Below are 26322 nucleotides of genomic sequence, written 5' to 3' on the forward strand. Positions count from 1 at the left end.
CCAGAGAGACCGTTCATGACTAGCTTCTCAACAGCAACAAATACATCATGAATAAAGAACATGTCACATAATGAGTGGTCAATTCACATCCGGATACATCTGGCAGCCTTACAACCCTATGAATGCTGCTTGAACTGCTGTGCTCTTCCAGCACCACTAATCCAGAACCTATGAAAATACTGTTGACCTATCCAGATGGTAGTGAATGGAAAAATGAAAGTATGTTCTTTTTACACAAAAAAAAGAGAGGGGAAACACTCTGTCCTAAAGAAGCTCCTTCCCCCATAGGATTTCAGGCTTTGATGCCTGTTTTAGCTGAAATTTGGAAAGTCAGTACAATCCTTCAAATGCTAATCCGACTTTGTCATTTGTGCAGAAGTGTTAAAAATAAAGCCCATTTTGGTGGCTAGTGCAACATGAGAATTGTCAAGGAATACAAATGGAGAATGGGAGTACAATGAGCAACTGATCAGTAAAGGTTGCTGCAAACTACAGAAAAATAAACAAACAGAAGCAGTTGCGCTAGGTCCAAAGATTTGAAACATATCAAATCACAGTTTCAGTCTGCAGACAACAAATCAAAGATATGTTATAACAGTGTACACTATCTAGAAGATGCATTGCGGTAACTTGTCTAAACTATTTGACATCACCTTCCAAACCTCCAATTTCTACTAGAAGAACGGTAGTATTGTATGGAAACACTACCTGCAAGATTCCTCCAAATCTCACTCAGTCCAATATACTGTCATACCTTCATGAAAACTCATGCAATTTCTCAAGAAAATACACCATATGGACCACAGCAGTTCGAGGCAGCAACACACCTCATATTCTCAAGAATGAGATTTAAATGCTTGTCTTGTCAGCAAATTGCAAATTCTATCAACAAACAAGACAGATATCTAACTATAAGCATTCTGTGATTAATATTCTGTCATTACACTGCAATGTTATTTCCAAGACAGGACATGTTTAACGACAGAAACTTCCTGGAAATACCAAATTAACTTAGCCTTTTACCTTTGACTGGCTCGTGTGAATTCTAAATCCTCATTTGCAATCATTTCTAGGTCAGAGGGTGCAGACATGCTACGCAGGAACACAGGTTGGCGAACAGTGTGGGAAATCACCTTGGTTTCAGAAGATGATTTACAAGCTGGTAAAATAAGCAGGGAAGATCAGAAAGACAAACGCACACTGAATATTTCACAAATTATGTAAATTTGAGATTTCTGTGGCTGCACATGGTTGAGATAAAAGTCTTATCTATACTATTATTAAGGTTCCTTTAAACTGCGCAGCTACCCCTACTTCTTGTCAAACAGACTATCAAAATGTGAACAGTAGTCAAGAGTACTCTTTAGCAGCTATTGGAAAGTTATCCTATTTGAGTATTTCCTTTTTCACAACATGAAAACATTTCATCATATTTATTGGCAACATTTGGCATCTAACACAATATTTCCATTTTATCAAATTTAAGTTAAAGTTATTAAAAATAAAAGACATGAAATGCTTGCTGAAACAGCAAAGTTATTTATTTCACAAGGGACTAGACATCCCCCCCAAGTTACTTGAATTGTTTGTCATATTCTTCACATGTAAGATGTTTCAAGCTCAAACCACTTAGCATACTCTCAACCATCAAACAGGAACATGCAAAAAAAAAACTGAATTGACATTACACTGATGACAACTGTTAGCTGTATGGCTGGACTGCAACACAGAATAATGTAACAGCTTTGGTTTAAATCCCCATACTGCTGAGGATACCACAAAGACTCACACCTTCTCAACCTCGCCCCTTACGGGAGGCGTGGTGAGCTTCACATTGAACTCACCATCAGTCATCTCTCTTTTATGAGACAGGAGCCTATGGTCCTCTAGGAATATGACAACATTCACTTTTCACTTCACAAATAGATGAATTGGAAGAGCAGGACACTCACCCTTTCAACCTGCTGCATCATTCAATAAGGTGATCTAGTTACTCCACATTTCCATCTATTCCCAATGACCTTTCAATTCTAATCTTATCAAGAATCTACCTTTCTCTGCCGTAAAAATATTCAAGAGCTTGGTTCCTTAACCTTTTAAGGAAGAGTTTCAAAGATTCTCAAATGTCAAAATAATTGCTTCATTATTGCCTTAAATGGATGATCCCTTTATTTTTAAACAGTAATTCTTAGTTCTAGATTCACCCAAAAAAGAAACATCCCTTTCATTCTACCCTGACAAGACACTCAAGATGTTTTAATCAAAGCTGTTTACTCATGTAAACTCCAGTGAATACAAGCCTAGCCTGTTCAAGCATTCTTCATAAGACAATCTGCTCATTCAGATATCATGCTTTACCTTCTCTGATATGTTTCCGATGCATTTAAATTCTTCCTTAAATAAACAGATCATACTGTACACATCATTCGGGTTGTAATCTCACCATAACTGAAAATTAAACTCCCTACCTTTATATTTAAAAACTCTCACAATGAAAAATAACATTTTACTGTTAAGTTTTCTGAATAACCTGGTGCATCTGCATACTGATCTTTTGACATCTAGGCACTAGGATAGCCAGAATCCTCTGCAGAATAGAACTTTGCAATCTGATTTGAAAAGATAGTCGTGAATAGAAGTGCACAAAAGGTGCATATGAGCTTGCCCCTGAAGCTTATAAGTTAAAAATTAGTACTATAAGAAAAAAAACACAATCAAATAACACTAGAATTTACAAGGAAACCAATGTGTGGAGTCAGTGAATCCGATCACTGAAGGTAATTTAAAAAAATTAAGAATGGGAGGGAAATCATGATTGAGGAAGAATACCAAAATAGTAATCTAGTAACCCTCAAGATGTATTTCAATAAGCATCAGGTATCAAAGAACAGAGAAGTGGCAGTTCAGGCAGAAACTCATGAGATCTTTCACAAACAATCACACGTGGGGATAGAAATTCTGGGCATGGACAAGATATTAATTTTAGGGAACAAACAGAAGGATACTAAAACAAAAAGAAGGGCTGAACCTAAAAGTAATATAAAGATAATAACATGCTTCCATTGCAAGAAGACTGGACATGCTAAATCTCAATGCTGGAAGTTAAATTGGAGGCCAATTACAATAATAGGAACATCCAAGGAATCTTCAGAAAAGCATGCATCAGGAAACAAAATGAATAGCAAAACTGTAGCAGTTACATAGGTTACAGCATGCCCCCATAGAATCTTTTAGGGAGAGTGTGATCAAGAGACCATGGGCCCAAAATTGAACATTTTAAATTTGCTCAAATGGTCAAACTAAATAAAAAGGCAGCTACTGGCTACAGAGAATAGTATGGACAATGGTCAAATAAGTCACAAAGGCTTGGAAAAGTATTAGACTTTCTGGCACCTGGAATTCCAGCCACTGCCTCAGGGAGGTGTACTCTACACCACCCTGACATAGCAACTGGAAAGGGTGTTGGCTTGACCCCAGTTGAATGCTTTGAACCCCACTCATGACCCCATTGGCCAAAAACCACAGATCATTCAGAAAGGTTTGGGGCGAGGGGAAATAAAAACACACACCTGGAAGCCACCTCTCAGTGGGGACCCACAGCAAGACTGATGGCAGAAGATTACGCAGCAATCCAAAATGATTCATGACAAATTCCTGACCTTCATGAAAAAGAGCTAGCCCTATGCCAGAGAGAAGAAAGTGAGGACTGCAGATGCTGGAGATCAGAGTCAAGAGTGTGGTGCTGGAAAAGCACAGCAGGCTAGGTAGCATCTGAAGCGCAAGAGAGTCTATGTTCAGGCATAAGCCCTTCATCAGGAAGGGCTTATGCCCAAAACATCGATTCTCCTGCTCTTCAGATGCTGCCTAACCTGCTGTGCTTTTCCAGCACCACACTCTTGACTATCCCAGAGAGGAAGGAGATTCCAACAGCCCAGATCAAACATGTGGATTGTTATGGGAAATATCCTTTTTCAGAGTAGAGAGTAAATATTATGAGAATTTGGGAAATGTTTACATGGTATTTATAATAAATATTTTGTTAATAAACTCAAGGTTGAAGTGTCCAAAGCACGAACAATATGGAAACGATGGCTGAGGACTGCCAAGAAATGTCCTTCACCGATTATTGCAAAAAAGAATCAAGACTTATGGAGATTCTGAATTTTTGATTACAAATGAAGAGGTATTTCCTTATTTTTCTCAGGAACCAAGTAAACTAACCAAGATACCAACTTACATTGGAGCAGTCAGTTCCTAACGTTCGCTGATGATATCAATTAACTTCCGGAGAGATTAAATGAAGGAAAAATATTAATTTGAGGCTTACACAGGGGTCACAAACCAGTACTAATATCAGAATCAGATAAAAGAGTAACTTAGCAAGTGGAGAAGTTGTAGCTGGAGTTCCGAAATAAATCCTGATTGAATCAACAACTTTGAAATCAATATATTCTAAGTTATTGGCCTCACCAAGGGTGTTGGAAATAAAACAGGTGCCCAGGAGGAAAGCCTGGGGCATTTCCTGACCATAATTTGCCTAGATCATGAGTTCACAGAATTAGACAGAAAAACTAAAAGTCGACAGTAAAATGAGACAACATGGAAAATCAGTTATCTTACAAAAGGTTTTGAATACTTAAGTAAAAAAGACAAAGGTGAAGAAAATGAGGCTGACATGCTCAGCCCATCTTTAATAAAAATGCAATAGATGGATCTTGAGTTAAGGAGCTGTATCAAATAGCTTACACAGAAATTGAATCAGAGCCAATGCCCAAACACGATTATTTAAAAAACAAAGTGCTAATAAAGAAATAGAGAGCACCTAAAATATCAGCAAAGAGGAATGGCAGTCCATTGGGTAGTAGTACTATCACAGCTTTGTGATCTACAGGTGATCCATGAAATTCCAAGGAAAACACAGGATAATATAGTAAATATTTTTATTGGTTAAGACCACATGAAGATCATGTAGGGGTCAAATTTTGCCAGATATATCAGGTACAGCAGAAAGCCAAACCATTGATTAAACCTACACACAATTTTGCTTCTACCTTTCTAATAACTTTTTTAGCAGGTCTAAATGGGTCATGTAGGACCCCCACATGAAACCAGGATTTGCAATCAGTGTCCTTTAACATCATGGATTTTTCAAACAGATTTAGTGAAACAGAAAACTAACGCCTAAATAGTGTGAAAGTGAACTTATCTTTTAAAACAAAATATGCATTACCAAGAAATAAAGTTTGAACTCTGATCTTAGTGTATTTCACAAATACACAAAATCTAATAAATAGTTTGGGAATAAAACAATTCATGCCTTCCTCTTATCATCCACAACCACAGGAAGCATTGGAAAGATAGTATTAGAGTCGAGAGTGGGGTGCTGGAAAAGCACAGCAGGTCAGGCAGCATCCGAGGAGGAGAATCGACATTTCGGGCATAAGCCCTTCATCAGGAATGAGGATTGTGGGACGGGGCTGAGAGATAAATGGGAAGAGGAGCACAGACCATTTGATAATAACGCATCGTGTGTAGAGGTTGGGCTAAGGACATGGGAGAAGGTGCCTCAAGCCCCAAAATTCTTGAGCTTGATAGAGTTGAGAAGGCTGTAGCATTCCCAAATGAAAAATGAGTTTTTGACCTTCTAGCCTGTACTGAGCTGCGCAAGAAACAAGGAAAAAGAGAAGATAAAAGGACTGCTGCCCAGCAACAGGGTCTCATATCAAGTAGAAACTATGATAACAACAGGCTTAGCAATCTTCAAAGCAATTTGGGTTGAAATATCAGCTCGAGAAAGCTCCAGAAATGTGGAAGAGGAGTTTAAGGAATTTATGCTTAGAAATAAGTGAGCTGTGCACACAGATTAAGGGTCTCAAGAAGAGATATTAGCTAAAGATGAAAACATTGAGTGAATGCAGAATATAGCTGAGTCAACTGAACAAGGATCTTTTAACATGCAAACAGCCTAATGCTGTCATAGTGTAATAGTTGTTCCATTTGCTGAGCCTATAAGGTGGCCCAAAAAGGGCCTCTTGTGACACAGTGGTAACATCCCTACCACTGGACTGGGAGGCTTGGATTCAGGTTCAACCTGCTCCACAGGTTGTAACAGCATTTCTGAATTGGATGATTAGCAAAATAGGTTAATTTTGTTTTATAAAAGTAAAAGATAGTGTTTAAACGTTCTTTTTAAAATGCAAGAGGCTCTTGTGGCACAATGATAGTGCTCCTATCTCTGAGCAATGGAGGTCTAGTTTCAATTCCCAACTGCTCCAGAGGTAATAACACCTCTGAACAGGCTGATTTAAAAAACAACCAAAATGCAAACAGTGTGACCATTCATGGAGATTGGAGTATCTGTACATTTGCTGTTGAGCGTAGAAGTGTTGAATCTTTATACCTTTTATTTGCAACAAGACTGCATCAAATAATTCTACATGTTAATAGTTTGTGCTTTCATTCCCTTTGTGCACAATAAACTTGTTTGCTAAGAGTACATTGACAGACTTTTGGAAATATGTTCAAGTGACAACCACAGTAACCAAATTGCAAAAATGAAAATAAAAGTTTATCAAGCCATTCTGGAATCTGATTTATACAGCATTATCAACTGGAATCAATTTTTAGCATTAAATCCATCAGGACACCGGCAGTGCCAGCCTGCAGCTTCAACAATTTGCTCAGTACCACTTCCTTGGGTAATTGTTATTTCTTCCATTTCCTGATTTACACCTATTTCTCGGAGGTTACTGTAGAAGATGCAAATGGGAACTGATGCAAACAAAAAAATCTGTTCAATTTATCTGCAATCTCCTTATTTTCCATTATTAACTCCCCAGGCTTACAATTGGACCAATTCTCACTTTTTAACTTTTCCTTTTTTAAAACTATCTACGGAAACTGCCATCTGTTTTTATATTTCTAGCTAGCTTTCTTACTTGCTCTAATTTTGACTTCCTTGATAATCTTTTAGTCAATCTTTGTTCTGCCTTATATTCTGTTTAATTTCTGACATGCCATCCATCTGTGCACAATTATGTGCTTTATCTTTAATGCTTAACCACAGATAATGTATCCACTCCTTGGATGTTTCCCTTCCTGTTGGAATGTATCTATTGTGTATTCTGAAATACTTCCTCAACTACGTCATTGCAACATGTAAAAACCATGTCTTTATATTTTCCTGTATTTTTGATTATGGACTGATACAGGAAAAGAACAGTTTTAAAAATCAAGGACTGTTGAAGGATTACTGCAATTTTTGAAAGTAATATTTTAAGCACTGCTAACACAGTTGCTTTTTCAGGGAATAGGGGAAGTTTAGTGAAGACTTGGCCGATAACATCCAGTTTATTGATAACTGGTTTTAGTCCACAAATCGATGTCAAAGGCCTTCTGCCAGCCAACAACAGTAACGATTGGCTTTCTGGTAGCTAACCCAGGTTAGAGTGTGAACAGATGGAAGACGACAACAGATTTCCAAAAATGCAAAGCTGACTTTTGCCTTTGTAGTTTAAAAAAAAATCTTAAGCCTAAAAAAAGGCCAATTTACTTTTTCCCTCAGCAGTTTCTCTCAGTCGTGGTCCATAAGCAGTAAGCCAGAGAGTTTCAGTAAGTGTCAACCAGTCATCAGGTAAAAGGATCTGGAGAAGGAGCAGCACCTATAACAAGCCAAAAGGACCACCTTAGTGAACCCTGTGAACAGGGACCAGTGATGCCTTCCCAGTCTTTCCCTCTGTTCATCAAACACATTTTTCTTGTCTAGAGGGGATGTTTATGGGATGGTGGGGGTCGAGAGAGTTTCAACTAGCAGATGTACATGCTGACAGTTCATAATTGTTTATCTGCAGCTAGAATCTACTTATTTAAGCAGAGAAACCTGCATCTGCTTCCAGTCAACCTGGCTATAAAAGACAGATAAATTGAGGAATTTCAGATACTTTCATAAAATCAGGAGTTGTAGGGCTTGACTTCAGCATGTTAATTCAATGGGGCATCTTAATCTTAATCTAATTTGTTAGCTAATTAATCTAACTCTGCTTTATTGCCTTTACCTAGAGGCACTTTCATGACAAGGTCATTAATCAACCATATGCACACATTGCTATTGTAGCCTGCTCTCCCGTTGACTCCTGAACATGTAGTTCTAAGACTCTCCTGAAAATATTCTTTGAAAATATCTAGGCTACATTTGCCCATCTGACTTATCCAGTATATACTTGGGTTAAAAACCCTCATTATGTCTTGATTTATACTACATCCTACCTGTTATTGACAGGAGGCCAGAACACCACTCCCACAAGTAACTATTGCCTGTAGCATTCCTACCTAAACCACTTCTACACCTTGGTTTCTTCAACTTGGGACATGTACGAATGCCATTAATTAGGAGAACCACCCTCCACCTTTTCCTAGCTTCCTGTTCTTCCTAAATTTCCTGTACCCTACAATATTTAGATCCCAATCTATGTCATCCTCTAGTCATGTTTCTAATTTTTATTTGTGCTATGAAATTTTATTTATTTGCTCTGAAAACTATGTGCATTCAAATGCTGAACCATTAGTTTGGCTCTTTTACTATTTTTGTAGTTTCTACTTTATCCGTTGACTTATTCTTAAATTTGTATACACTATCCCTGCTAATCCGGTTTATTATTTCTCATATTATACCCTTCTTTCTTGTCATGTTTCTAATTTGTTATTTATTATAACTGTGCAAAATTGATCAATTGCCCCAACTATGGGCGGCACGTGTCTCAGTGATTCACACTGCTGCCTCACAGTGCTAGGGACCTCGCTCTTTGCTTCCACCCTCAGGCGAGTGCCTGAATGGAACTTGCACATTCTCCCCAAATCTGGGTCACAGTCCAAATATGTGCAGGTTAGGTGGACTGCCTGCTAAATTGCCCATAGTGTTCGCGGATGTGCAGGCTAGTAAATTAGCCATGAAATGCAGGGTTACAGAGACAGGATGGGTCTGGATGGGCTGCTGCTTGAAGGGTTAGTGTGGACTTGATGGACCGAATGGTCTGCTTCTATACTGTAGGGATTCTTTGATACTTAATTTAACCACTTTACTAGTTACGTGGTTCTCTAGAACATCGGCCCAGTCATGGGTTCAGCTGTAGATAATCCCAATGGCACAAATCCTACAATCCCCAGCACAGGTGTCAGTGCCCCATTAACTGGAGCATACCTCTCCCTTACCAGTCTCAACATACAATTTTGAATTCTAAAGTTAAACACAAATTAAATACTTGATGCAAAACACATTTGATTAGAACAGCAAAAGTCTTTTTGTTCTTTCGAACTTCGCTCATTTGCGTCAGGGCCAATACCTGGCGTGTCAGCTGGGGTTCCTGAAATACTCCTAGTCAGACCAGCCTGTGCCGCTATGGTAACATGCAACAACAGCTCAGCTCGATTCATCAAACTTTTCACCAAAGTTTTTGTTTTTGCTAAAGAATGTGAAGATTTTGGCATCAAAGAGTTCACCTCTTGACCAAATTTCTCCCTGGTAATAAAAAAGGAAAAATGGTGAAAAGATAGACAAGAATAAACAGCAAAATAAGTACATTCTACTTGAAATTCAGTATCCTGGGTATCAAAATACTGGTACAAAGAGAGTGAAAAAAATTGCCTCTAGCATCACAACAGAACGTTTATTTTTATTAAAGGTTGTAAAGGGGAGCAATATGTTTTTCAAAGCGGAGCTCTGCACCAAACTTTCCCCACTGTGGAGTTTATACATGACAATAAAATTAGGAACACAGTTTGCAACAAGCTTGCATCCCTTTAATGCACAAAACATCAGCAAGGAACATTCTCCAATTGTGGCTAATAAAAGAAATTAAGGATTAAATTAGCAATAAATGAGAAAGGGTTAAGGAAGAAACCTATTAAATTGTCAAAACAAGCGGTAAACAAGAGGACTGGGAACATCTTAGAATTCAGCAAAAGACTACGAATAAAAAGACTAAGAAAGGGTAAATGGAATGAGAGCAAACTAACAGAAAAAGACCAGTAAAGCTTCAATGGGTCTGTAAAAAGAAAAAAAAAGATCTAAACAAATGTAAGTACAACACAAGTGAAGTCAGGAAAAGTTATAATGGGAAATAAGGAAATGGCAGAGAAACTAAACATTTGCCACAGAGACTTCCAATTAAGGGTCTCAAATTAATTCTGGGGATGGAGCGGTTATCTTGTAAGGAACAGTTAAATTGACTAAATCGACACTAGAAGAATGAGAGATGATCTCAGTCAACCCTAACAAAATTCTTGACAGGGTAGAAGCAGGATATTTCCACTGGCTGGGGAATGAGGTCTAGAACCAGAGGACTGTCTCAGAATAACAGGTATACAATTTAGGACTGAGATGAGAAGGTATTTCTTTACTCAAAAAGGGTGTGAATCTTTGGAAATCTCAACCCCAAAGGGATATGGAAGCTCAATCATGGACCATGTTCAACACAGATTAAAAGATGTATACATATTCAAAATGTCAAGGGATAAGGGAATAGTGCAAGAAAATAGTTTTGAAGTAGATGATCTCATTGAATGGAGGAGTGGGTTTGATGGGCTGAATGGTCCACTCTAACTTCTATTTAGGTTTTTCCAACAATCACAGTTGACTTGTTACAGCAACAAATCAGCTGAATTACACACCAACTTGATTTTCACTTCGTAAGAGTCAGAGTCAGAATCAGAGTCATACAGCATGGAAACAGACATGTTTATTTTAGTACTTTTGGCACTCACTTGTGAAGTGATTCAAGACGAGGGATGCGAAAATAAGGACAGACATCTACAAAAGTCTTAACTACAGTCACTGTTTCGTGATTATTTTGTAAGATGTATTCGATTGAAAGCTGAACCAACACAAAAATACTAGAAAGACTACGCACATCAGAAGTTGCAGGAACCATAAACTTTCTATTTTGCATTCAAGTTCAAGTGAACTTTTCCTTTCTAGTTATCACACCTCACTTTTTGACAGTACCATGCTCTGGCAGCCATTCAATACTTTGTACAAATAAACACTGTTCACATTAAGAGCCCACACAATGAGTGTTGCCAAAATATCCAACTGTGAAGTATAGCATACAGCCTATGTGCACCTGCAATTCACAAGCATGCACTTTCTAGCAGGTGGTGCTGGGAATAAAATCAGGAATGGGACTCTACCTTATTTTTGCCTATACATTTCCAGAAGAATAAAACTGTTCAACTTACACTTTCTGTGCCCAGGATCGGCTAAACAAATAATCTATCAATTAAGTATCAGACCCGTAGTTTATAAATGTCATCATACCTTAATAAAAGGACCATGTTTTCCAAGTCATTAGAGTCAAATGGCATCTCCTTCAGGGAGCACAGCAGTTCTAACTCCTTGATTTTGCTCTGGAGAAAAATAAAATTAGATTGAATTTTGGAATCAAAGCATCAGTTTTCAAACCAGTGTGATTTGTTTGATGAGTTAGAAATTAATTGCTTCCCAAGTTCAGGAATAAGAATATCCATTTATTAAAGTTTCACTGTCGCCTCATGCTGGACAGTTTACAGAACTGGAGTTAATATTTCAGGGGAATAGTTAAGGAGTAATGCATCTGTCACATAAGGTGGTGGACACAAATTTCAGAGTATTCTTTAAAGAGCAAGAAACTCTTGATGTCTGGTCAACATTACTTTCTCAACCAACACTAGCAATCCTGGTAGAAAAGATGTGTTGCTATATTTCTGAAAAAGCAACAGTGATACTTCAAAAAGTAATTAGGACAGTTTTCAAGGAGAGAGGCACACCACACTGGACACACCACCAACTGCTTCAAAACTGCAAGTCCATTATCTCTGTTTTGTGGACAATAACTCAAAAACAAGATATTCAATAAGGTTTGAAGATTCAACCTTTGTAATAGCTCATTAGACCAAAAACAATTTCTCAAATCTCTCTCACCCAAACATTGCATAAATGTGCATGATCACTTGCACTTCATGCAAAGTCATGGGATTGATTATTTACTACTTCTGAACTACAGGTTGTTTTGTTCTTTCACACATTCTGGGTATGTTGAAAAACTAATTTTGCAATGAGCTCCTGCATGAAGCCCTGACTTGCAGATATTATGGAATATTAAGTAAACAGAAGTGCCTGGCCAAATAGGTCTCAGGATCAGACAGAGTTATTGCGGATTGGTGCACACTGTGTCCTTCAATTCCCCAAAAGGAAACTTGCAAATACAGTAAATCTGAAATCAAAACAAAAAAAAATACTAGAAATACTCAGGACAGGCATTTGTGAAGTGAGGAACAAAGCAAAAGTTTCAGGTTGCTGACCTCTCTCAATGGAGTCTGGGAACACTCCATTTCACACTTCATAAATGCTGCACAATCTTTGCATTTACAGATTTTGTTCCATTTACCTTCCACTCACATCTGAAATGGAAAGCAAAAGCAACACTATGCTATACTCAATTTTCAAAGGCACATTTGTGGTCAGTGTTGAAATCAGTTCCCCACATTTCCAGTGAGACCTCAGAGGAGTATGAGGTATCAGTGATTTTGTTTCTATGTTATTAGCAAAGATGACTTTAATCATTTTTACATTCAAATGCTAACCTCATTGAAGTGATAGTCATGAAAAAAAGGCAGATTGTTTTCTAGTTTCCCTTGCTGACAATCTTCCATTTCATTCTGCCACTTCTGTTCAAGCTCGGCTACACTCTAGGAGATGATAAAAACACAAAAGAAAGCAAGTGTAAACATCATCTTAAAGAATAAACCAATCCAAGAAAACATCTAGATGTGTGCCTAACAACATGAATGAGAGATTTTTTTTTACAAACTGTTTGAATAAAACTGCTGACTATTCAACTAAAACTAGGCACAAGTGAATCACTGAGAAAGTACTGCATACTTCTTTTACACATCGGAAAAAGTGTTGGAGAGATAATTGAAGCACTTAAACATTCTCAGATTGCAGCAAACATCGGCTTGATAGGTAGCAACTTGATTATCTGACGGCAGGTTTTTGTGCAAAGAACAGTGAGAATGAACGGGAATGAGTGAAAAAACATTTTTAGTTTAATTTTCAGTATAAATGAAAACTATTTTACAGTCAAATCTGGGATTTCAGGATAAATTACGTATCAACTCAGCAAATATTTACCAACTGTTAAATAGGATAAATGATATTTCAACTGAGCAAATACTTACCAACTGTTAAATATACTTCAGATTGCATTATTAAAAATTTAAACTTTCAAAACAAACATGCATCGTATCTTCACCCGTTCATTATTAGAAGTGTTTACAAAAATGGCTTCAGGGAACTCTCCAAAACTCTTATTCACCAAATAGAAAACTTTTAAATGCTCCCACATATCCCCATTTCCACAAATCAGCCGTGCTAAGGTTCACTTCTACTTCCAAATTTACCTGAAGTTGCCTCTCCATAGCATTAAGTTTTTTGAACGTTTCTCCCATTATTTTACACAGTAGATCATACTCTTCCAGGTGTTCCTCTCGGTACTGGAAATTAATCAGAGACTGCAGTGCATCAATCAGATTCAAATGTTTGATCACACATGACACCACCATTTCTTCCATCACATCAGGCTGAATCACTTCCCTAGAATCAAGAGATAAAACGTATCATTAGTGGCCAAAATTCACTTTAAGAACTGCATCACCAGAATCATTTTAAGTCTGAAAACCTAATCCTGCAACATCCTAGCAACTAACTGCTTTGGATTGCAATTGCCTTTGGCATTGCTTTCTGAGAATGAGAGCGCACAAGTGAGGAAGAGAGAGCGAACGAGGAAGAGAGAGAGGAAGAGAGCGCGAGCGAGGAAGAAAGAGAAAGAGAGAGAGAGGAAGAGTGAGCGAGGAAAAGTGAGCGAGCAAGGAAATAAATTATTATTGTGTTGGTAGTGTGCTGTACTGCAATCTTGAACATGCCTTTCGGATCTCCATAATGGTCAAATTTGCTAACTGCATCATATCCAGCCAGGCAGCACCATAACTGCTGCATTATCTTATTTGGGAAAATAATAATGTGTACAAGTTACTGGTCCTGAAATTTCCAATCCAGAGACATGGCGCAATTAAAGAAAAAGGGCAATGGTACAGTAAAAACTGTACTCAAAGCTTCATCTATTTTCATTGTAATTAAATATTTTAATGCTATTTCTGTAGAACTGAACATCTCACAATGGCAAGTGCCAAGCAATGTGGCAAAATGAGCCAAAATAACCACAAAGGTTCCAGGCTTGCAAGCCACTCTTCATTAATAGAAGTGTTCTGATATGATATTGTGGTTGCTGCAGGTGCTTTCAGTGGCTATAAGCTGGGAAAGGTACAAAATAAATTCCAACTTCTGTTTCCTTGATAATTACTCAACTGTTGATAGAAAGGACATGAATGTATGGATGTCAGAAGAGAGGAAAAAGGCTTAGTTGAAATGCACCTTCCACCACTGAATAGCATGCTGCTAGTACTCATGGAACCATACCACAAGAGTCATTCACCATTGTTAAAACATCAGAAGTTAATGTGTTGGTTAGACAGAATTCACACATGTACTTACTTTACTTCAACATACACAAAATTCCAACACCCCAACATTTACAGACCTAATTCTCACCCATTAGCTCACAACTAACATATAACCATCACCAGTTCTCTAGTTCCATTCGATCTTAAGCACCTCTGCCAGACTTTTCCAGATAATAGGCTTGTCCCTTTTGCATTTCTTAAGATTAAATTTCTTTGGGAATAGTGATTACAATTCTGTAAGTTTTAGAATACTCGTAGACAAAGATGACAGTGATCCTAAGGGACGTGTACTAAACTGGGTCAAGGCCAATTATATCAAAATTAGGCAGGTGTTGGGAAATATGGATTGGACACAGCTATTTGAAGGAAAGTCCACATTTGATATGTGGGAGGCTTTCAAAGATAGGTTGAAGATGGTGCAGGGATAGGAAAGGCAAGATTCGTGAACCGTGGATGACAGCAGAAATTGTGCGACTAGCCAAGAGGAAAAGGGAAGCGAACATAAGGTCCAGGCAGCTAAGAACAGAACAGACCTTGGAGGAATATTGGGAAAGTAGAACCATTCTTAAACGAGGAAGCAAGCGGGCTAAAAGGGGTATGAAATAGCTTTAGCGAGCAGAATTAGGGTTGGTCCACTAAAGGATAAGGAATGAAGGTTGTGTGTCGAACCTGAGAAAATGGGTGAGATTGTCAAAGATTACTTTGCAAAAGGAGACAGAGTAGTAGCTGAAGGGAGTTTCTTGAAATGGAGAAAGGTGACCAGTGGTGTTCCACAGGGATCAGTGCTGGTACCGCTGTTGTTTGTAATATACACAGATGATCTGGAAGGGGGATTGTTAGTCTGATCAATAAGTCTGCAGATGACATAAAGGTTGGTGGAGTTGTAGAAAGCATAGGGAATTGTCAAAGAATACAGGAGAACATACATAGATTGGAGAGTTGGGTGGAGAAATGGCAGATGGGGTCCAATCCAGGCAAATGTGAGGTGATGCATTTTGGGAAGTCTAACTCTAGAGCAAACTATACTGTAAAGAGAAGAGCCTTGGGAAAAGTTGATGAGTAGAGAGATCTGGGAGTTCATGTCCATTTTACCCTGAAGGTGGCTGCACATGTGGATAGAGTGGTCAAGAAGGCATATGGCATGCTTGCCTTCATCAGACAGGGTATTGAGGATAAGAGCCGGCAGGTCATGTTAAAATTGTACAAATCTTTGGTTCGGCCACATTTAGAATACGGTGTTCAGTTCTGGTCGCCATATTACCAAAACGATGTGACACTTTGGAGAGGGTACAGAGAAGGTTTACGAGGATGTTGCCAGGTATGGAAGGTGCTAGCTATGAAGAGAGGTTGAATAGGTTAGGATTGTTTTCATTAGAAAAAAGGAGATTGAGGGGGGATCTGATTGAGGTCTAAAAAATCATGAAGGGTATAGACAGGGTAGATAGAGGTAAGCTTTTTTCCCAGGGTGAGGGATTCAACAACGAGAGGTCACGCATTCAAGGTGAGAGGTGAAAAGTTTAAGGGGAATATACGCGGCAAGTACTTTACACAGAGGGTGGTAGGTGCCTGGAACACGTTGCCAGCAGAGGTAGGCACAGTAGATTCACTTGAGGTGCGTCTGGACAGATGCATGAGTAGGTGGGGAGCAGAGGGATACAGGTGCTTAGGAATTGGGCAATAGGTTTAGACAGTGGATTTGGATCAGCTCAGGCTTGGAGGGCCAAAGGGCCGATTCCTGGGCTGTAAATTTTCTTTGTTCTTGAATGAATATAATTACCAAAATAAATGAAAACCAACACAAAAAAGACAAAATGACAGATTATTATACTCGAATTAGGTTTTTGGTGCACAATATAGTTCCAGACCTCTTTTTTTTTCTAGTACTCCTACTATTTTCTTAGAGGTTACTCGTTTCTTTGTAAAGAAATCAAATGGTTGACTGCTGCACTCCCCCCTTTCAATGGGAAATTTCTTCAACCTCTAACATCCATTTTAAAAGTACAGTATCGATCTTCAGTCTTTTATCATGCGTAATTTCATCAAATGTACATTTTCCCAACAACATAACATTCAATGGGTATTACTGCTGAACTCTTTACAATATTTTCCAATATTTTCACGGAGAAAAATGCCATATTTAGCACCTCAACACAAGATGGTCATTAATGCATATTTTACTACTCTTCTGATCTTTTTAGCTGCCTGAGCTAAAAGGACATTTACCAACCTCTCCCTGTCAAAAGAAAATCACAAATACACCTGTATTTGAGAATGTACAACAAAGATTTAGATAAAAACAATAAGCTCCAATGATGTAAATTTCAAAATTTAAATTTAAATTTTTTCAATATCTTGTTTTTCTGCATATCTTCAAATTTGGCATTTTTCATTTTTGAACTCAACTGCAAGATCTCAAAACTGACATCTGGTTTTGTTTAGGTACGCAGCCAATTCAGTTGTTCCATCAGAGTTCACAACTACTATTCACTTTTTGAAGTTGCTGCATTTTTTTATGAAGCTTTAACTGACCAACTAGGCACCACTCTGATCTAAACTCTAATTGACCAACAGCAATCTGCTAAAGTTTTCAAATTAAAATTTCTGATGGAAGACAACATTTTGCTAATTCCATACCCAATGTACTTGGAGGCTTCAAAAGTGCGACTTCCAATTTTGAATTCTGCACTATGTCTATTTATGACAATGTTTTAAAATTCACTGCTCACAGTCCATTAAAAAAAAGTGCATGCGCCCAGATGCTGGAAAGTTGTCCTCCATGGTGAGAGTAAAACATGACAGGTTTGCATTCAACTCGAGACAGCCCAATCTTAATACAATGGACCTTAGTTAGAAGTAGCAAACTCTAGAGGCATTTAATTAATTTCTAGAGTGCCCCGATTATGCTTGCTACCTCTTTCAGAAAGTGAAAAAAAATTTCTCTTTTGAACTGAATGCTCTGCAGAAACATAGCTTTAACATCAATTGATCTACATTCCCAAGTATTGTTGCTGACAAAACCAAGAAAATCTTCAAAACATACTTTCCTGCTTTAGGTGAACCTACTCATATCTTGGACCCCAGTTTTCCTCAAAACCTCATGCTTTCAGACTTGCTTTAGCCTTATAAGTCCAATCAGGAAACCCTTTTGCTGTGCATATTCGTTTAAGAGATAGGGAAAAGCTAGCCTTACCTGGCAACTACGTATACCACAAACTCTCTCCAAATTGATAATTCTTGCTGTTCAATATCTTTTATAATCTTTGAATTGAATTAATTCAGTCTTAAGACTTCTGGATCATACATGATTGCCACTAGGTACAGAAGGTTGTAACCGCAAAAACACTACAGATGTTGTAAATCGAACAAAAACAGAAAATTCTGGAAAACACAGATTTGGCAGCATGTGTAGACAGACAAAAAGAAAGATTTATATTTTGAGCTCGATAGGACTTCTGCAGAACTAAAAGTGGCTGGAAAATGGTGGTTACGATGATGCAGATGGGGGAGGAGCAAGTTGCGACGACACCCACAAATGGAGTTCTAATGGTGGCAAAGAAGCAAGGGGATATGAGAGACGGAGAACAGATGTCATGCTCTGAAATTGTGGAACTCAATATTGGTCCAAGAAGTTGTAAAGCAGAAAACATCGTGCTACCCTAATAGTTTATGTTGAGCTTCACTGGAACATTGCAGCAAGCTCAGATTTGCCAGAGACAGAGAAACTGGGAGAATGGAATAGAATCCAGTACAGTTTGAGATGACATAGACAAGGTAACCGAAGGCATCAGTGGGTGTATAGTGGATGTTAGTGAGGTTGATAGGGCTGTTAAAGCGGCATATTGTACAGCGATCGAGTTTCAGAGCCATGAGGTCATGCTGCAGTTGTACAAAACTCCGGTGCGGCAGCATTTGGAGTATTGCATACAGTCCTGGTCACTGTATTAAAGGAAGGATGTGGAAGCTTTGGAAAGGGTTCAGAGAAGATTTACTAGGATGTTGCCTGGTATGGAGGGAATGTCTTATGAGGAAAGGCTGAGGGACTTGAGGCTGTTTTCGTTAGAGAGGAAGTTGAGAGGTGACTTAATTGAGATAGAAGATAATCAGAGGGTTAAAAACAAAAAGGTGGATAGTGAGAGCCTTTTTCCTTGATGGTGATGGCTAGCACAAGGGAACATAGCTTTAAATTGAGGGGTGACAAATACAGGACAGATGCCAGAGGTAGTTTCTTTACTCAGAGTAGGAGGAGCGTGGAACGTACTGCCTGCAACAGTAGTAGACTTGCCAACTTTAAGTGCATTTAATTGGTCATTGGATAAACATATGCATGAAAATGGAATAGTGTAGGATAGATGGGCTTCAGATTGGTTCCACAGGTCAGTGCAGCCTGTACTGTGCTGCAACGTTCTATGTCCTATGTTCAAGTAGGGGAAGGTAGGTTGTCAGAGATGGTCCACATAAACGTGACAAAGATGGAAAAATTGGAAGCAAAACCTTCCCCCCACCCCCCACAATTCTGGATGATAGCACAAAGCAGCACTGATATAATCAGTGTAACTGAATAAAGAAGTATGGGTGGGAACATAAGTATGATGGGAACAAGGAACATTCTACATACTCTACAAGGTGATATTAGAACCCATAAGAACTCAAAGCAGGAACGGGAAATTCAGCCCCTCAAGTCTGCTATATGATTTGACACAATCATGGCAGATCTCATCATGGCCTCAACTCTATTTTCCTGCCCAAAGTTCATATCCTTCAATCATTAGTAATTAAAAATTTGTCTCTCTCCTCCTTATACTTAAATGTTCCAGCATTTACTTAATCCTGAGGTTTACAGATTCTCAACCCTTTGAGAAGAGGAGTATCTCATCTGTGTGTGAAATCTACGACCCCTTATCTTAAAACTATGACCTCTAATTCTAGATTGCCCAATATAAGGAAACATCCTTTCTAAGTCTACTTTGTCAATCCCCATTAGCATATGAAATACCTCAATTTGATCTCCTCTCATTTTTCTAAATTCCAGACAGTATGGGCCCAAATTGCCCACTCTTCACAAGACAAACCCCTCATCTCTGGAATCAATTCACTGAACATCCTCTGAACTGCTGCCAATGCAACTACATCCCCTCAGGTCAGAGGACCAAAATCGCATGCAATACTCGAGGTACGGTCTCAATGATATCATGTACATTTGCAGCAACACTCCCCTTTATATACTTCCTTGAGCAATTATTGCTAAATTTCCATTAGCCTGCCTTATTACCTGTATACTTGTTTTCTGTGACTCAGGACACTCAGTGCCTTCTACACTGAACATTTTCAAAGTAGAGACAGTTCTGCTATAATGCCATGGTTGCGTTTCAACGAAACCTCGCTTAATAGAGAACCGCTCAATAGAAATAACGTGGCCTATGGGAAAAGTAGGGTTAGGGGCAGCCCAGCAAAAGATATCACTCAAGATCGTTCGAACACCATCCAAAAGTCTAATGCAAAGTATTATGCAGCCTGAAAGTTGAAATCATATTTATTAACGAAAGTAAATTTAACAAAGTATATTTTTTAAAAATGTAAGAAAGCTGCTCTCTGTACAGTATCACACAGAAGACTGCTCTATTAGCAGCTGACTTTGGCGCATGCACAGAATGGCATGAAGCCTGGAGCTCACATCGTGCAAGTGCAGAATGGCACTGACATCATGCATGTGCTGATACTGGTAAATGTGCAGAATGGCACGGAGATTTCAGCATGCACATCAACACATGAGCAGAACAAAGCACGCAAGCTGATGCCCATCACACTATTGCCAAAAGGAGGCAAGTATTCTCCAAAATACGTTCCTTAATTCATCAGCGACGTGATAGCCAAATCACGCTACCGAAATGAGTGTTATTGCAGAACTACCTGTACCTCTATATTTGGATAATATGTTGCTTTTCTATTCCTCTGACCAAAATGGATGACCTCACAGTTATTCACAATAAACCTCAGCTGGTAAATTTTGGCCTATTCACCTAACTTTAAGGCTGCACGGTGGCTCAGTGGTTCGCACTGCTGCCTCACAACACCAGGTTCCATTCCAGCCTTGGGCGACTGTCTGTGCCGAGTTTGTACATTCTCCCCGTGTCTGCATGGGTTTCCTCCAGGTTTCCCCCCGCAATCCAAAGATTTGCTGGTCAGGTGAAATTGCCCATGAAATGGCCATGCTAAATTGCCCATAGTGTTCAGTGCCCATAGTAGGTTAGGTGCATTAGTTAGGGGTAAATGTAGGATGATAGGGTAGGGGAATGGGTCTGGGTAGGTTACTCTTTGGAGGGTCTGTGTGGATTTGTTGCTTGTTTACACACTGTAGGGATTCTATGAAACTTATTCATATCTACTTGTAAATCTTTCCTTTATCGGGCAGAAAATACAGAAGTTTGAAAACACAAACCAACAGACTTAAGAACAGCTTCTTCCCCACTGTTATCAGACTAATGAATGGACCCTTTAGATATTAGGGTTGATTGTTCTCTGCAACTTCTCTGTAGCTGTAACACTATAGTCTGTATTCTGTCCTAACGTACATTTGTAAGATATGATTTGTCTGGTTAGCATACAAAACAATACTTTTCACTATCATGCAACAATAATAAATCAAATCAAAATTATTTCTTCATTGCAACTTACTTTCCCACCTATGTCAGTGTCATCTGTGAATTTGCAGGCACCCACAGCTTCACCATTGACTTGGAGAAAGTGAGATGATTTAAAGGAAAACTTTTTCAAAGTGAGGAGGAGTTCAGCCAGGCAAGGAAGGGTAGTGGCGGATGAAAGCACGACATTTAATGCCTCTTTTCAAAGAAGGAGTGCAGAGCCTTCAGTCCATCGTGAAGGGGTGGAATGTAGAGGAAGTACACATCTATAGTGAAGACTTTTGCATCAGTGTTTACTACGGAGAAGGACATGGAAGATACAGAATGTGAGGAAAAAGATGCTGACATCTCAAAAATAGAGAGGTGGTGGTGCTGGATGTCTTAAAATGCATAAAGTTGGATAAAATCCCCAGGGCTTGATCAAGCGTACCCAAGAACTTTGTGGGAAGTTAAGGAAGTGATTGCTGGGCCCCTTGCTGAGATATTTGGATCATCGATAGTCACAGGTGAGAGGCTGGAAGAATGGAGGTTGGCTAACGTAGTGCCAGTATTTAAGAAAAAAGGACAAGCCAGGGAACTATAGACCAGTGAGCCTGAGGTCATTGGGAGCACGTTGTTGGAGGGAATCCTGAGGGACAGGATTTACATGTATGTGGATAGGCAAGGACTGATTAGGGATGGTTAACATGGCTTTTTGTGTGGAAAATCATGTCTCATTAACTTGATTGAGTTTTTTTTGAAGTAGTAATGAACAGGATTGAGGAGGGCAGAGCAGTGGACATGATCTATATGGACATCAGTAAGGTGTTCAACAAGGTTCCTTATTGTAGACTGGTTAGCAAGGTTAGATCACACGGAATACAGGGAGAACTATCCATTTGGATATAGAACTGGCGAAGGTAGAAGACAGAGGATGGTGGTGGAGGGCTGCTTTTTAGATTGGAAGCCTGCTACCAGCAGTGTGCCACAAAGATCAGTACTGGGTACGCTGCTTTTCGTCATTTATATAAAGGATTTGGCTGTGAACACAGGAGGTATAGTTAACAAGTTTGCAGATGACACCAAAATTGGAGGTGCAGTAGACAGTGAAGAAGGTTAGCTCAGTGTACAACAGGATCTTGATAGATGGGCCAGTGGGCTGAGGAGTGGCAGATGGAGTTTCATTTAGATATACGCGAGATACTTCATTTTGGAAAGGCAAATCAGGGCAGGACTCATACACCGAATGGTAAAGTCCTGGGAAATGTTGCTGACCAAGGAGATTTTTGAATGCAGGTTCATAGTCACTTGAAAGTGGAGTCTCAGGTACATTGGATAGTGAAGACGACGTTTATTATGCTTTCCTTTATTGGTCAGAGCACCGAGTATAGGAGTTGGGAGGTCATGTTGCGGCTGTACAGGAAATTGGTTCGGCCACTGTTGGAACAGTGCTTGCAATTCTGGTCTCCCTCCTATCGGAAGCATGATGTAAAATTTGAAAGTGCTCAGAAAAGATTAACTAGAATGTCGCCAGGGTTGGAGGATTTGAGATACAGGGAGAAGCTAAATAGGCTGGGACTGTTTTCCCTTAGAGCATCGGAGGCTGAGAAGTGACCTTATAGAGGTTTATAAAATCATGAGGGGCATGGATAGGGTAAATAGTCAAGGTCTTTTCCCTGAGGTGGAGGAGTCCAGAACTAGAGGGAAAAGACTTAAAAGGGACCTAACAGGCAACTTTTTCATGCAGAGGGTGGTGCGTGTACAGAAGAAGCTGTCAGAGAAAGTGACGGAGGCTGGTACAATTACAGTATTTAAAAGGCATCTGGATGGATATATGAATAGGAAGATTTTAGAGAGATATGAACCAAGTCTGGCAAGTGGGGCAAAATTAATTTAGGATATCTAGTTGGCATGGACGAATTGGACCGAAGGGTCTGTTTCTGTGGTGCACAGTTCTATGACTCTAAGTGGCAGCTGGATCCGGAAAACTGAAAATTGTGAAACTGACAATGTATCAGAAAAATCACAAATGTAAATGGGAAGAGACTGAATGGGGTTGAGGGGAAAGAAAACAAAATCAAGACAGGAAGAAATAGGTTCAGTAGGGCTGGAATAGGCTGAAATGATAGGCAGTCCTGTTTGCCAATTTGGGAAGGATGCAAAAGAACTGTGTGAGGTGGGAGCCTATGTGACTGGAGGGGAAATCTCCAGAGGGGAGATCAGTGACAGTTCTGGAAATAATAGTTTGATGTTTAACTTTAATGCAAAGTTACTGACATTCATGACCTGTACTATATTCTTTGTCTTTTGTTAAATTATGTCCTCAATCTTGCTTTCACGCTTTAGGACTCTTACTACTTGATCTTCACCCTCTACTAACAACACTCAATAGATTGCAATCTCTTTCCAGATACAAGCTCACTCCCAGGTTCAGTGTTTGAGTGTATTCATATTTTACACTTCATGTTTCAATCAATGGATCTAACCTTTTGCTCCTCACCCTGTATATTCAACTAGATGTTATAGTTTCCCATGATTTTCCCTACTCTAGTTATATTAGTCTCATATCTCCATTGACTACCCTCTTCTTGTAAATATTTGACCTCAGTTCGCACTTTTGGTTGCTGTCTTTAAGGACCGATGCCCTCACTTTGATTGTCAGAACTGTTATTTCTTCGTTAGCTTCAACTGTGTTAAAAGCAAAACATTCCAGATGATGAAAATCTAAAAGGAAACTAGAATGCTGGAGAATATCAGCAGATATAGCAGTAATGTTTCCAGTCCAATGTGACTATTTTAGGACTTGAAACATTACTCTGCTTTTCTCTCTAATTTCATGTCAATTCTGACAGCCTGATGTTGTAGCTCTGCAAGATATGGTCATGAGAAATGCCTGGTTCCTAGTTACTTCTATACCTCCTTTGAAATCTATAAACTTGTAATCTATATCAAGCAAGCCTGAACAATGTATCCAAAAACAGTCTGGTTAGCATGCTGTAAAATTATTCTCCCATCTTTCTAAACAACCTTTCCCATGCTTATCCATTCTAAAAAATCCCTCTTTTATAATAAACCATACCTCTTTGGCTGAAATTGATTTTCAATGGCCTTACATTAGAATTCTCAGACTTTGACTGTGATGAAAAGCTTTCTGCCTGCTTGCAGTACATTCAAATGCAAATAGAAAAAGTTGAGCTAATTGCTTTCCCTTCTCAAGCAGGTGGACAATCACTTCTTATTGATGGCACTTCAGGACTTAGTTCATATTGGTTAGCTTTTGATCGATGCCCTTCAACCACTTGCAGCAAACTCTTAGCGTGGACATTCCTTAACATTGCAGCCAACAATTTACACTTGTACTTTGTAGGCCAATGTACTAAAATGTTATGAATTTTATGAATCATTTTGTGCAGTAAGCCTTTCACACACCTCATGCCAAAAGAGCTTTTTGCTGCCATATTCATGACTATTACGTTCATATCTGCTCATACATCTCTAAGTTAACTGTTAGCAAATCTATCCCAAGTATCAGTGAGAAATTTTCCTTGCAGTCCAAGTTGACTCCCATTCCACTTTTCCATTCCTGTACCCACAATTATTTCCTAACATTTATTGTGTTATTGTCAGCTGACAAAATCTGATTGTCACATCTCCAAAATGTAAAATTAAAATGGTTTCTTCTTCAACTGTCACCATAGTTACTAGAAAATCCATAGTTGTCACTCCACTGATATCCCTCACCATTCTCAAGGCGGATCTTTTTACGGTGGTGGACTTTGGTTTTTCTTACAAATCTCACATGGATCACATTGCTTATATGAAATTATTGCATTATTCATCCAATATGCTTGCATCTTTTACTAACATTTTTAATATTTGAGCATGGGTGGGAAAATAGCCCATGTGGTTTTAACACAATTAACTTTTTATCTTCCAAACAGAGTCATACAGCATAGAAATAGACCTTTCAGTCCAACTCATCTATGTCAATCAAGCTTCCATCCTGTCATCCAGACAAACCTACACTGCACCTCCTCCATTCCCCGCTCCACTGCACTAAACTCCCCCACCCCTAAATCATAATAAAGACAGGGTCTTTCTTGTTCTCACTTTCCAGCCCACCAGCCCCGCATACAACGCATCATCCTCAAACACTTGTGTCAACCTCAATTAGACCTCACTACCCAGATCATCTTCCCCTCACCACACCTCTGTCTGCCACAAGGTCTGTTCCCTTTGCTGCTCCTTGATTTGGATCCCACCCTCACCCAGAGGTTATGTTCTATTTGAGGAACACCATAATGTTTCAGTTGTGTGAATTGTAATTTCACAGATTTCCACATACAATAGATTTGCCATTTTCCAGATGAAGTTTCATATGCACAAAGCCGTAAGATGCAAGAGAAGTAGCTCATTCAGCCCAGCAATGAGATAGATGATGGTTGATCTGATAATCCTCAACTCTACTTTCCTTTGCCCAATACTGCACAATTCAAAGATTCAGTCACAAACATATCCATTACTAGTTTAGAATCGCCTTGTGGCCAACACAATGCCCTTTCTTTGTTCAATATCTCTATCACCTTCTTCCGAATGTTCTGTATTGTGTTTAGTTTTTAATAAGATATTGTAACTTTTGGGACAGTTCATGGTATAACTGTACTTTGAATCACACCTGAAACATGGTGAGACAACACCTTTGGGAATTATGCAGTTTATTCTTTTATTCTAAGTCACTGGTTCTCTTCGACACTTAAAATTACTGAAATATTTCTGTCCTCACTTCTCAAATAAAATTCTACTGTTGCACTATCACCTCCGACCTGTATGTTAGTCAACCTTGTTAATCAATAACACTGTGTCCTCCATTTTCTGTTGTATGGGCAATTGTCCATTTGCACTTTCAAGGCTGCCAGAAAGGAATACTTTTCAAAGAATCTTTTAGTACTTTCTTACGTTTGTTCCCGTAACTTGTATTTCGCTACAAATTCAAATCGTGTCAAAACTAGATGTCTGTGTAAACTCAATATTTTTGTACATGAATAACTTAAATACCAGCATAGACTAGAGAACTTCCAAATAGAATTTTTGCAGTTTTGCCATGTAATCTGAATTCCATATGTATTACACTATGGAACCACCTTCCCTCTTG

General features: G+C 38.9%; 1 protein-coding gene across 2 annotated transcripts in view; it reads right to left on the reverse strand.

Moving 5' to 3' along the window:
* Positions 1 to 26322, reverse strand: part of LOC140488149 (probable E3 ubiquitin-protein ligase HECTD4) — a 291859-nt gene that overhangs the window by 123118 nt on the left and 142419 nt on the right. For both annotated transcript variants that reach the window (XM_072587982.1, XM_072587981.1), the window contains exons 26-30: positions 13435 to 13627; positions 12616 to 12720; positions 11312 to 11400; positions 9339 to 9514; positions 1024 to 1159 (exon numbers count right to left, since the gene is read on the reverse strand). In XM_072587982.1, coding sequence (XP_072444083.1) covers positions 1024 to 1159; positions 9339 to 9514; positions 11312 to 11400; positions 12616 to 12720; positions 13435 to 13627 — 699 coding nt within the window. The remainder of the gene's footprint in view (positions 1 to 1023; positions 1160 to 9338; positions 9515 to 11311; positions 11401 to 12615; positions 12721 to 13434; positions 13628 to 26322) is intronic.

Source organism: Chiloscyllium punctatum, chromosome 17 (genome assembly GCF_047496795.1).
Source record: "Chiloscyllium punctatum isolate Juve2018m chromosome 17, sChiPun1.3, whole genome shotgun sequence".
NCBI classification, from domain to species: Eukaryota; Metazoa; Chordata; class Chondrichthyes; order Orectolobiformes; family Hemiscylliidae; genus Chiloscyllium; species Chiloscyllium punctatum.